We start from the raw sequence: 13,185 nt of genomic DNA on the forward strand, positions 1-13,185 counted from the left end.
CTCCCCCAGTCTCCTTTCCTCTAGTGAAGCCACAAGCCCCAGAGTTCAACTTCTTTGTGTTCCAGGCTCTTCCCTAACTACTGTCCACCTTCCACACCATCGTCTAGGGCTCCTGCCAGCCACTGATGTGGCCACTGACCAGCTGCCTTGAGGCAGGGGCACCAGGGTCTGGATACTGATCCTCATCATTGTCCACACCCCAGCCCTGTGGTTCTCAGGTGTCAGCGTGCCCCACCCACCCCAGCCACAGGCCACCTCAGAGCCTCCTTCTCTCCTCCCATCTCTGCACCTGATGCCTCTGTTTGACCTGCCTTTCACCTTGAGAAGCCCTCCCTGACCTGCAACCACACAAGGAAACTCCTCTTGGCTCGCAGAGACTTCAGGACATCCCTTCTGATTTGACCTCAGTGGCTCCCTGCTGAGTGCTTCAGTTGAACACCAATGGGGGTGGGGGGCGGGGCCCACTCGGAGGACAAGAGAGCACAGCTGGAAGAAACAGTGTGCCCAAGAGACAGAGGAGTCCTGAGACCATGAAGCCCATTCTAATCCATCACCAGCATCATTAATCCATTCTAATCCTCATGTGCCCAGGAGGCCTGGGGTGACTTGTGCACTCAGTTGCCCTGTGGGACCCTTGGGGGCTTGGCCAGGCTGCCTTGGAAGGTGGCAGCCTGGATGGACGGTGCTGGTTGCCCACTCAGTCTTGGAGGAGGAAAGAAAGTTGGGCTTTGTGAAATCTGGTTACACAGCCCAGATATTGCCTCAGAGGCACCTTGGTCAAGCTGTATCCTTTTCCCAAGTAAAAGGAGGAAAGGGAGATGATTGCAATAGAAAATAGCTAGCAATACACAGGGTTACTGGGTGACTGGAAACCCTGACACCCTCCCTGTGCCTTCCTGCCTGTGCACCTTTGCCTTTGCTCAGACTTCAGACTGAAGTCCCCTTGCCCATCCTCTCTGGATGCAGGGGCGTGTCCTCTGCCAGGTTCAGGCTGCACCTCCTGGGATGCCGAGTGTGAGCCTTCCATGCCTCCAGGATCCTGGGTTAGTCCTCACCGCCTGTCAGAACAGAGCTCTTCTCAGGAGACACACCACACCCATGTCCCCAGCCAGGTTGCCCCCAACTCCACAGCCGGTCTTTGGGAAATCCACATACACTTTTCACCCCCAACAAACCTGGATAGGAGTCCTGATCCTGCATCACCCCCTCCTTTTCTCCTACCAGCCACCCTTCCAGTCCCTGAGACTCTGGGGCAAGTGGAATGCAAACCCAGCTCTAAACAGTGCCCTGAACTCTGGGAACACCCACCAGCTCTCTGTGTAGATCAGTTGACAAGGAAAATGAGACCCACAGGTAACTCTTTCAATCAAGGACACCACCAGTCACTAGGAAATGGCAGACCCAGTGGGGAACCCAATCCCTCCACTGACCCAGCATGCTGTCCACCACTCGGGGACCAGTGGAGGGCTATTTGGCCCTCCCTCCTGCCCTCTGCAGGAAACAGGGAAGGTTCCAATGAGCTGTGAGGGTGGACTTGGGTGAGGGCTGAGCATCAGGGCCCTCTCTCTGCTCAGGGTCTACTTCCTCCTTCCCAATGACCACTTCAGGTGAAGCAAGAGATGGGGAGGCTAAGTCCTCCTTGAAACTCCTCATCCAGGCTGGGATTTCCCAGGCATGGGGTTTGATGAAGCAGGCCAACGGGCAGGGGGGCAGTGCCATCCCACCTCCAGGAACTGGGGGTGTGGGGTGCATAAAACCAACAGAGGCTGCACCAGCCACACCATAGCCAGAGTACTTGGTGAGCATCGAGGTGACTGCTCTGAGTCAGCCTTGAGCCCAGTCATTCCAAAGGCCGCAGCTGAGCCAAGCTCAGGCTCCAAATCTCACCACCACCAAGCACAGCAAACATCCTACCAGCTCCTCTCTGCAGGATCTGGGGCTATGTGACAAGGTGACCTGGGCCCACCTTGGGGCTGAGCGGGAAGGTGCCTGAGCTTTGCAGAAGAGAACCAGGCTCAGGCCCAGCCCCAGGCAGTGAACAGACTGTGGGGCATGGGTACCATTCTTGTGAGTGGGTTTTTACTGGGGACATGGGTGTAGAGAACGCAGCTGGGGGCCCAGTCCAGACCCATCAGCAAATAGACTGAGGGGATGTTCTCTCCCCCAGACTCGACCCTGGATATCCTGGGTACATCAAGAAGGCAAATCCTCCCTCATTCTTATACCAGGACAAAGATTTGCATACCCTCAGGATCTCAGGGTTCAGCCTCCTGGAGACTACGACCTTCAAGCAGGAAGTGAGCTGAACCTGTCTAGACATCAACTTCTGGGAGGATGGAGGAAGACAGGGCCCTTCACACGAAACCCACACACTCCTCCCCCTTTCCTGGGTGCCTCTGTCTTCCCTTCCCACTGACTGGCATGTTTAGTGGATATCTTCCATCTGTCCATGAGTGCCCTGGGAAGGTAGAAACACTCCTCCAGCAGCCCCTCCCAGGTTTTGCCATCTACTATGCACTTTGAATACACAGAAGAATACACAGAACTGTACAAAAAAGATCTTCACGACCCAGATAATCACAATGCTGTAATCACTGACCTAGAGTCAGACCAGATAATCACAATGCTGTAATCACTGACCTAGAGCCAGACATTCTGGAATGTGAAGTCAAGTGGGCCTTAGCAAGCATCAGTATGAACAAAGCTAGTGGATATGATGGAATTCCAGTTGAGCTATTTCAAATCCTGAAAGATAATGCTGTGAAAGTGCTGCACTCAATATGCCAGCAAATTTGGAGAACTCAGCAGTGGCCACAGGACTGGAAAAGCTCAGTTTTCATTCCAATCCCTAAGAAAGGCAATCCCAAAGAATGCTCAAACTATCGCACAATTGCACTCATCTCACACGCTAGTAAAATAAAGCTCAAAATTCTCCAAGCCAGGCTTCAGCAATACATGAACCGAGAACTTCCAGATGTTCAAGCTGGTTTTAGAAAAGGCAGAGGAACCAGAGATCAAATTGCCAATATCCGCTGGATCATCGAAAAAGCAAGAGAGTTCCAGAAAAACATCTATTTCTGCTTTATTGACTATGCCTAAGCCTTCTACTGTGTGTACCACAATAAACTGTGGAAAATTCTGAAAGAGATGGGAATATCAGACCACCTGACCTGCCTCTTGAGAAACCTGTATGCAGGTCAGGAAGCAGCAGTTAGAACTGGACATGGAGCAACAGACTGGTTCCAAATAGGAAAAAGAGTACGTCAAGGCTGTATATTGTCACCCTGCTTATTTAACTTATATGCAGAGTACATCATGAGAAATGCTGGGCTGGAGGAAGCACAAGCTGGAATCAAGATTGCCGGGAGAAATATCAATAACCTCAGATACGCAGATGACACCACCCTTATGGCAGAGAGTGAAGAGGAACTAAAAAGCCTCTTGATGAAAGTGAAAGAGGAGAGTGAAAAAGTTGGCTTAAAGCTTAACATTCAGAAAACTAAGATCATGGCATCTGGTCCCATCATCTCATGGGAAATAGATGGGGAGACAGTGGAAACAGTGTCAGACTTTATTTTGGGCTCCAAAATCACTGCAGATGGTAAGTGCAGCCATGAAATTAAAAGACGCTTACTCCTTGGAAGGAAAGTTATGACCAACTTAGATAGCATATTAAAAAGCAGAGATATTACTTTGCCAACAAAGGTCCATCGGGTCAAGGCTATGGTTTTTCCAGTGGTCATGTATGGATGTGAGAGTTGGACTGTGAAGAAAGCTGAGCGCTGAAAAATTGATGCTTTTGAACTGTGGTGTTGGAGAAGACTCTTGTGAGTCCCTTGGACTGCAAGGAGATCCAGTCCGTCCATCCTAAAGGAGATCAGTCCTGGGTGTTCATTGGAAGGACTGATGCTGAAGCTGAAACTCCAATACTTTGGCCACCTCATGCGAAGAGTTGACTCGTTGGAAAAGACCCTGATGCTGGGAGGGATTGGGGGCAGGAGAAGGAGGGGACGACAGAGGATGAGATGGCTGGATGGCATCACCGACTCGATGGGCATGAGTTTGAGTAAACTCCGGGAGTTGGTGATGGACAGGGAGGCCTAGCGTGCTGCAATTCATGGGGTCGCAAAGAGTCGGACATGACTGAGCGACTGAACTGAACTGAACTGAACTGATGCACTTTGGAAAGACAGAAGGGACCAACTCCTGGGGAGAATGATGGACTGGAAATCAGAATGTAATCTCCTCGATTTCTCATGAATCTACCTTTCCTCTGATCCCAGGTCCAACCTCAATAGATCCAGGTGGCACTTGCTTTTCTTATTTCCAAAAAACAATTTGGAAGCCAGCAGAAATTAAACCAGAAAAAAAAGAAAGAAAAAGACAGGACTTCCCTAGTGATGCAGTGGTAAATAATCCACGGGTCAATGCAGGAGACACGGTTCTGATCCCTTGTCCAGGGAAATCCCACATGCCGTGGGACAACTAAGCCTGTGGGCCCCAACTCCTGATCCTGTGCTGTAGAGCCCACGTGCTGCAACTAGTGAAGCCTGCATGCCTAGAGCCGGTGCCCTGCAACGAGAGAAGCCACCGCAATGAGGAGTCTGCATACCACAACTAGAGATTAGCCCCCGTTCGCTGCAACTAGACAAAGCTGTAGCCCTGAAGACCCGGCACAGCCAAAATAAATAAATAATTAAGTGTTCTAAAAGGAAAGAAAAAGAAAAAAACAGAACAAAGTAATTGGGAGATTTTAAAAGCACTTTTCAGACTGCTCACCACAAGCAAAGAACCACTGATCATGTCTCTGGCAGCAAACTGCCTCCCGAGGGGGAACCTCTTTTCAGATACTGACCTTGATTAAAAACAACACACAAGGAAGGAGCCTGGGCAGGAGGGATTGTGGGTTGGATGGGGATGGAGACTGGGAGGACTGATGAGTGGCAGGGATGGGGTGGGCTAGAACTGTGTTTGGTGAGAGCCATGCTGTGTTGGTGTGAAACCCAAGCTCTGCAGTGGGCACAGAACAGATCCCCCTGACTGTTCCTGAAGCTGCGGAAGCAGGGGGCTCCCTCCACGGCTCCTTGCGGCCATGGTCACCTGTTTGTCCATGGGTGAGCTCATCGAAGTGGGTTTTCCTCCAGTGGCACCAGTTTCCTTCCAGTGAGTGAGGTGCCTGGGGTCCATCCTATCCACCAGTGCAACAACCCTAACATGAATCTCTGGGATGGTCATGGTGAAAACACTTGTGAGAGGCGAGTGGGGCCCCTTGTGGCCTGCCCCCCAACTAGTCTCCCACAGCCATGCTGTCTATGGAACCTGGAGACCTGAGTCCAAGAATGGGACCTGTGTGTGTGGTCCTTCAGGGTACAAAGGGCTTTTGTGAATCCACCTCCTCCAAGCTCACAGCATTCTTTTGTAAAAAAATATAATTAACACTGCTGTGTGTGATATATGGGCTTCCCAGGTGGCTCAGTAGTAAAGAATCCACCTGACAAGCAGAAGATTCGGGTTTGATCCCTGGGTCAGGAAGATCCCCTGGAGGAAGAAATGGCAACCCACTCCAGTATCCTTACCTGGAGAATCCCGTGGACAGAGGAACCTCGTGGACTACAGTCCATGGGGTCCTAAAGAGTCAGACATGACGTAGTGAGTAAACAGCAGCAGCAGCGTTGGCTACCTAAGAGTTTGTTTTTTTTGGTACACCGGGTCTTCATTGCTGAGCACGGGCTTTCTCTAGTTGTGGCGAGCGGGGCCCACTCTCTAGTTGCAGTGTGCAGGCTTCTGATCTCAGTGGCTTTTCCTGTTGCAGACCACAGGCTCTAGGGCAGGCGGCTCAGTGGTTGTGCTGCATGGACTTAGCTGCTCTGTGGCATGTGGAATCTTCCCGAAGCAGAAATCGAACCGGTATCCCCTGCATTGGCAAGCACATTGTTAACCACTGGACCACCAGGGAAGTCCTCACAGCACTCTTGTCAGGAGTAGGGCAGGGCTTACCACCATCAGACCAGGGAGGAAACAGAGGCCCTGGGTGGGGTGGGGGTGTGGTCTGGGGAGGGAGGTCTTGGCCCGTGCTGATGGCAGCACTCAGAGCTCTGGCTCTTGAGTAAGTTTTTCCCGGTCCGATATGAGGCCTCCTACTTCTCTCTCAGATGACCCGCAGGCCGCCTCTGCCTGGCCCCCATCACTACTCTGGTCAGCCCTGCATCGCTCCTGCAGCCCACTGCTTTAAGAGGCCTGGAGACTCAGCTTTTTGACTTGCAGCACGATGAGCATTGACAGGCTGCTCTGGGGGTCCCTTTCTGCGTGTGCCAACTCCCACTCTCTTTCTTCCCTTCCTGGGCTGTCCCCTGTCCTCTGGACGCTCAAGACTATGGATGAAGAGAACACATAAAAGTTGGGTGAGTATGTGCTGTGGCCAGCACAGCGGGTAGGGATCGAAAATGAGTCGACGCACAGTTTGGAAAAAAGAAACTACCGACAGAATTAAATTTTTAAACATGGGACCAGGGGACTCAAGACCTCGAGGATCAAGAACCCCGCTGACCAATTCTATATTGCTTTTATTGAGCTCTTGGTATGCAGAAAGTGTCTGGTTTTTTAGATAACATAAGTTTCTCGTGTTCCCAGTCAAGTCTCCAGTTAATGATTTTCTTTGGAACTTCTGTGTTATTTTCTGTACAAAGGGCTCCAGATGGCTGGATGCAAAGATCCCAGGAACATCAGAGAAACCATCAGTGCATGTGCAAACAGCGTTCTAACTTGTGGTGACCCAGTGTTCCTAAGTCTGCACCTTTCAATTTCCCACTGCTTATGCAGGACTCACTGACCTCAGCTTATCAGCCCAGGTACTCTGGTTGTTTTTAACTATATTTCTTGTTGTGTTCTCAAGGCTTCAAAAAGACATCTGGATGTTTTCCCACAAGGATGGAGTGAAACCAGTTGCTCTGAGAATGACTTCCAGTGTCTCCTTTAAGTGCTGTGGGAAGTGTGGAGACACCACTGGCCAGGGCCAGCTACATAACTTGCAAGATGAAAATACATGTCCCTTGAATCAAAAATTATTAAGAAATTCAAACTCCCAGAAGTCAGAGAGATTAGGAGAAAGGGAAGGCCTCCACTGGCCATTGCTGCCTTTGAAGATGGAGAAAGGTGAGCAAAGGCCTTGTTACAGCTTCTAGGAATGGAGACCAACCTCAGCCAACAGCACGCAAGGGATTCACGGTCTTGGTCCTACAAGCACAAAGGACCAAATTCTGCCATCAACCTGAACGAGCTTGAAAGCAGTTCTCCCCTGGAGGCTATTGAAAGGAATCCAGCCTTATCAGCATCTTGACTGGCCCTGTGAACACAAAGCAGAGACACCCATCATAGCTCCTAGCACCTGTGACCTACAGAGCTGAGCCACCAGGGTGAAATTTATCTTCACGTGCCTAAAAGGAAATGCATGCTGGCTCAAGGAAACCTCTCAGAGCGATGATGACATCACAGAATGGAGTGAGATCAGGAAGAGGAGCAGTCACCAAACTCAACCATAAAGACATTGGGGAAGGACTGCTCCTGTCGCAAGATGCTGGTCAGTTTCATCGGCAACAGCAGACTCCAGCCATATGTTCTAGTACCACCTCTCTTCCCTGCAGTCTTCACTGCTTCAGCAGCACAGGCAGGAGGGGATGGAACGGAACTTGGGAGGCATCAACCTGTCAGCAGGAATAGCCACCAACTTCAAGCGACCAAGAGTTTAACAACTAGCTCAAAAAGAGAAATTCTGACCATTTAACCTGTAGCTCTGGCAAGTCTGAATCCTCCGGCACAGACACAGCACAGTCCCGAGTTTCCCTGTGGCATTCATCCCAGAATGCTGGATGAAGTAGAGTGATGTAGCGTGAGAAGCATGAGGTTCCTCCAACCTGCCTGAAATCAGCCCCGCGTGCTCACCAAGAGGAGCCAAGCCTGACAGGTAGCAGAGTAAAGGCTCTGTGAGATCCTGCCCTCTGTCCCCCTCAGATAAGGGAATCTGTGTCTTGGTTCAGGTTGGCTCCAAGGCAGACCTAAGACAAGCATTTAGTAGAAGTATCGTGTTGGCCAAAAAGTTGTTCGGGATTTGGCGTAAGATATTACTTTTTGGCTAACCCAGCATTTTGTTTGGGAGATGATTCCAGAAAGCACCAGCAGGAGTGTAGAAAGGGGAGACAGGGCAGGACTTAAGTCAAAGAGGATGTGTTTCAATGAAGAGGTTACAAAAATGGGAGACAGGGGCTCAACCCAGCTGTGGACATCAGGGAGTGATGTGACAGGTCTGGAAACCGGCCACCCAAGGCTTGAGGAAGAGGAGGTGTTTTTCCACCAAGTCCCTGCAATGGTTGATTGAAGTTGTTTCCTGGATCCAACAGCCCCCCAGCCCCAAACCAGTGCTTCCAGTCTGCCCCAGAGCAAAGACCGGCTAGAGAATAAGGAGTGGGCAGGGCGTGGACAGTGTCTGAAACACCCAGGCAAACAGTGATGTGACCTGTGTGTCACTCTGTGTGTCTCTCACCCTCATGCAGTGCTCTTCACCCCAAAGAGGTGTTGTATTTAATGGTGCAAATTTTTGTGTCATGTGATCCCTAAACACAAGCCCACCACTGAAATCTGGGACCCAGCTGAAGAAATGGTAGTGTGTCTCAAAACCACAGGAAAAGCCAGGAGAGGCAGGCTAGTCCAGAATTAAGATTGTCAAGGGCAAGAGGAATGTTTAGGGCATTGTACTTGCATGCTCAACCCTGAGACTGAATTGCATCTCTGTGAGTGTTTAACAAGATGAGAAGCCTGGCCCCTCGTGGACTGTCAGCTCCACATCAGCAGGAACAGCATTCCCACCAGCACTGCACACACAGCAGGTCTCCTTACGTCCTATTGGGTGTTGGAGGAGGAGGGCAGGGGCAGGGGAAGGGCTCGGGAGGGACCCGAGGGTGGAGACGCTGTCCTGGAGCTCCTGGCACTGCTGCCTCCCCCTGTGCCCTCCTGGAAGGAACAGGGGCCTCATGCTTCTCTATGTTCACAGGAGTGATCTCACACACGTACATAGACACACATAGACACAAACACATACACATAGTTACACACACACACACACACACACACACACACACACACACACACAGAGGAGGCCTCTCAGAGTTAAGGACTCAGTCTCAGTAAGTGGGAGAAAGAGAAATAATTGAAATTGAGGAGGAAGCTGGAGGAAGCTGGAGGAAGCTGATTTCACAAGAATTTATTTTTCACCGTCCAGAAGTCTGAGACAGAACAAATCAGATCTTTAAAACACTTCCCCAGGCTTGGGATTCACCAAAAGCCATTAATAGGTGTGATAGCCAGTTCTTCACCGTTTTCCGGGGAACCTTGGCAGGAACCATGACCGTGGCCTTGGCCTTGGCCTGTGAGGAGGCCGAGGTTTGGGAGGCTGAGGTCGTTTAGCCCTGACACTCTGAAGCTGTGAACCACAATGGAAGAGATTACTTGTGGGACTGGGCAAGGGTCAAGAGAAGACCACTCTCTCCCCACCTGAACAACCCCCAAACTGGGCCACCAAAGGAACTTTGGCCCCAGCTCATCCTCTGGCGGTGATCTTTGGAGCATGTGGTTGAATCCTTAAACCCAAAACATATGGGGAAACTGATCCCAGAGATGACAAGGAGCTTCCAAGTGTCAGAAGTCCATCCGGGCAAAGATGGACTGGAGCATGTCCTCAAGACCATGACTCGAGTCAGGGTGTCACAACTTCAGCACTGTCAGGATCCCCTGGAGGCCTTGTGAAAATACAAATGCCTGGGCCCCACCCCAAAGTCTGATTCAGGAGATCTCAGTAGGGCTGAGAATCTCCCTTACTGTCAGTTCCTGGGTGAGGACCCCTTTAGACAGCCACTTCTTAAAGGATACAGAGCCAGGGCTGGAGACCTGGGGATTGGGGAGGGTGGGCCTGGGTAGGAGGGCCTTTTCTCTGCCCTGGATGGGGCATCGGGTCATTGGTCCAAAGGATGTTCCACAACCTACCCTGTTAGCATCTGCACAACACAGAAGGGGCCACTCACCTCATTACAGTTTAGGTCAAACTGGTCATCAGACTGGTCCAGGCTGGCTGTCCCCACACACTGTTTCACCAGCTGGAAGGGGAGTTTTCAGGTCAAACTGGAACCCCTGGGGCCATAACCTTCCAGGCTCAGCCAACCTCACCCTTCAGGGGCTGGAAATCTTCCCTGAAGTCCCCTGCTCAGCTTGTGCTGAGAAGCATTTATCCCAGCCCTCAGCCTCCAGCCCCCAGGCTCACCCCATTCTCCTTGAAGTCACACTGCTCCAGGGGCTGCTGGCTCGTCCTGGGGCACACGGTCTCCTTCACCCTGAAGCTCACAGGCTTTCGAGCACTGTGGTCCTCCACCTGGTCAAAGATCAAAGTGGGGGGACTGGACTCGGGCTCATGTTTCCTTCTCTGATCTGTCTCCCCGCCCCCACCCAGATGGCAGCCTCTCCAGCCCCCTGTGTGTCCGGCCCTGGGCTTGGTGCTGGGAGCCCAGGGGAGGGGCAGAGCCCATCCCCGGCCTCACGGGCTCACAGAGAGCAGGAGCGGACCGCACAGCAGCGCTGAGGGCAGCGCCTCCCCACAGAGGGGTGAGGGAGGTCAGGGCCGCCTGCAGGGAGAGCCCTTGTACCTGGAACCTCCAGGCTGACAGAGGCCTCCCTGGGAGGGAGACACCGCAGTGCAGAGGGGCTTCAGCAGGGACGTCACCTCACAGAGCCTGTGACCCCCTCCATCCCTGGAGCTCCCGGAAGTCCTGGGAGCCAGGTGTGCAGGGCGCCTGATCCCACAGCAGAGATGCTAAGGCAGGAAGCCTGGGGCTGGCAGGGGACCCAGGTCTGGGAAGGTTTCCTGGAAGAGGTGGGAGCCCACCTAGAGGGCAAAGTGCCTTCCTGACAGGAGGTACAGCCTGAGCGAAGGGAGGGATAATGTGACCAAGGCTGGGGGGAGATGGCTCAGCCCCCTCTCCAACTCACATCCTTGGGAGGTGAGTCTAGCTCCAGGAGGCAGTAGAGATTAGCTTCTGTGGACCCATCATTGATGCAATCCCCAGTGTGAAGCACGGCCTCCCTGTAGCTGAGGGCCTGGGCAGAGGCGAAGGGCAGCACTAGTCTCAGCTGCAGTAGCCACAGTGACCACCGTCCCAGGGAGAGGCTGGCCCTCTGGGTCTTCACCGTCCCCAGCCTGCCTCCTCCCAGCCCAAGGGACCCTCCTTTTATGCTCAGCCTGGGTCCTGATGCAAAGACTCAAACAGGAGTCTTCCAGACCCACCCCATCCCTGCCCTCCTCCCAGTGTGTGAGATTGACTTGCCTCAGCCCCTGCTGTTGCTTCATGGGATTTCTGGGCAGTGGGCAGGGAGGCCCCTGAGCAAGATGAAGAAAGGGCTTCTCCATCTCCCTGACAACTCCTTGGCCTCTCCTGGACCCCATGGGGAGTGTCACCAGCGGGCTTGCTCAAGAGGATTGAGTCCTCCAGGAGATGGAGGGGCCAGGCACTGTCTACATCCCCTCTACCTCCACACCATGGGCTCCTCAGGATTCAGAGTAAAGGAGGGTATTTGCTATTCGATCTTCTCCTTTAGGCACTGCCTGGCACCCGATAGGCACTTAGTTAAAGTTTGATGAGTGGATGACAGGACCGACCCCTTCTAGCCCCTCACCCACCCACCCTGTCCCTAGGCAGCCGTTTGGGCCAAACCATCCTCTTCTCTCTTCATGACCCTCAGACAGTCAGGGGCTCAGCTTCACCTGTCCCCTTTCCTAGTCTTCTCCTCTGCCTTCCTCAGACTAAGATGTCACATCCAAAGACCCCAGCAGTTGTGGCCTGTTGCTACACTCAACCTATTTATCTTGAGGGAAACACTCTGTCCTTCTAAAATTGCCCCTGACCAATTCTCCCCTGTCCCTGCTCTCCTGGGTCCCCTCCAATTCCCTGGGGGTTCCTGCTGACTCTCCTCCAAGGACTCTCCTCTTAGGAGGCAGGCTGGCTCAGGTGCATCCAGGCTGCTTCTCCTCCCAGTCCTCACATGTTCCTGGGGACGGCCCTTCTCAAGACACCAGTGCCCATCACACACATACTGGGCTGTGCCTCTGGGTTCAGGACTCCCATGAACGCCCTGGTTGTCTGCACTGGGCTGTTGGCGGGGTGCTGCCGCAGGAGCTCTGAGCTGGACGCCTGGGAGCCCCACCTGCTCCTTCTTCCTCCTGAGGACACTCGCCTGACCTCCCACTACCCCTGCCCTGGTCCTACCCCCATCTTCTCTCCTCTCAGTGAAGCCAGAACCTCCAGACTCCATGTTTCCTGATTTTCAGGCTCTCCCCAGGCCAATGTCCACACTTCACACTATTTCTAAGTGCAGAGGCAGAATGCTGACTTGACCATTTCACCCTCCACCTTCAGAGCACACAGACCTGCGCCTGACAGCAGGGTCTGGTCTTGACACTCCTCACTGTCCACACCCCAGCCCTGCAGGTCAGGTCTCAAGCTGCCTTGACCATCCCAACCACAAGCCATCTCGGAGCCTCCTGCTTGTCCCCCATCTCTGCAGCTGGTGCCTCTGCTTGCCCTGACATGCTACCTTGCAAAGCTTTCCCTGACCTTAACCAAAAGTTGTACCTCTTCCTCTTGACTCCCAAAGCCTTCAGGACATCCCTTCTTCTTTTTTGCTTTTTTAGCAAAATGTGCTTTTTATTTATTTAGTTAGTTCTGGCTGTACTGTGTCTTCGTTGATGCCCACCAGCTAGTCTGGTTGCATAGAGCAACAGCTATTCTCTAGTTGCGGTGTTCAGGCTTCTCTTTGCAGTGGCTTCTCTTGTCGTGGAGCACAGGCTCTAGAGTGTGAGATCTCAGTAGCTGTGGCCCAAGGGCTTACTTGCCTGATGTGGGATCTTCCTGGACGAGGGGTCCAACCCGCATCCCCTGCATTGGCAGGCAGATTCTTACCCACAGGACCACCAGGGAAGTCTAAGACATCCCTTCTGATTTGACCTCCAGGACTCCCTGCCCAGTGCTCTGGTTGGGGAGGAAGACGCTGGGAGGAAAAGAGAGCACAGCTGGGGGAAATACTATGCCCAAGGGACAGAGGAGTGCTGAAGCCAAGAAGGACATTCTAATCCATCAACACCAGGGAAGC

At 52.6% G+C, this 13,185-nt stretch overlaps 1 protein-coding gene across 1 annotated transcript; it reads right to left on the minus strand.

Annotated features, from left to right (window-relative positions):
* Positions 1-955: 955 nt before the first annotated feature.
* Positions 956-12,566, minus strand: LOC133045599 (cathelicidin-4-like). Its single transcript, XM_061127781.1, has 5 exons — positions 12,464-12,566; positions 11,029-11,285; positions 10,307-10,414; positions 10,071-10,142; positions 956-1,058 (listed from the first exon to the last, which is right to left on the minus strand). Exons 1-5 carry the CDS (start codon positions 12,564-12,566, stop codon positions 987-989), a joined length of 612 nt encoding a protein of 203 aa, XP_060983764.1. The 3' UTR covers positions 956-986.
* Positions 12,567-13,185: the final 619 nt, after the last annotated feature.

The sequence above is a fragment of the Dama dama genome, chromosome 24, assembly GCF_033118175.1.
Source record: "Dama dama isolate Ldn47 chromosome 24, ASM3311817v1, whole genome shotgun sequence".
Classification (NCBI taxonomy): domain Eukaryota; kingdom Metazoa; phylum Chordata; class Mammalia; order Artiodactyla; family Cervidae; genus Dama; species Dama dama.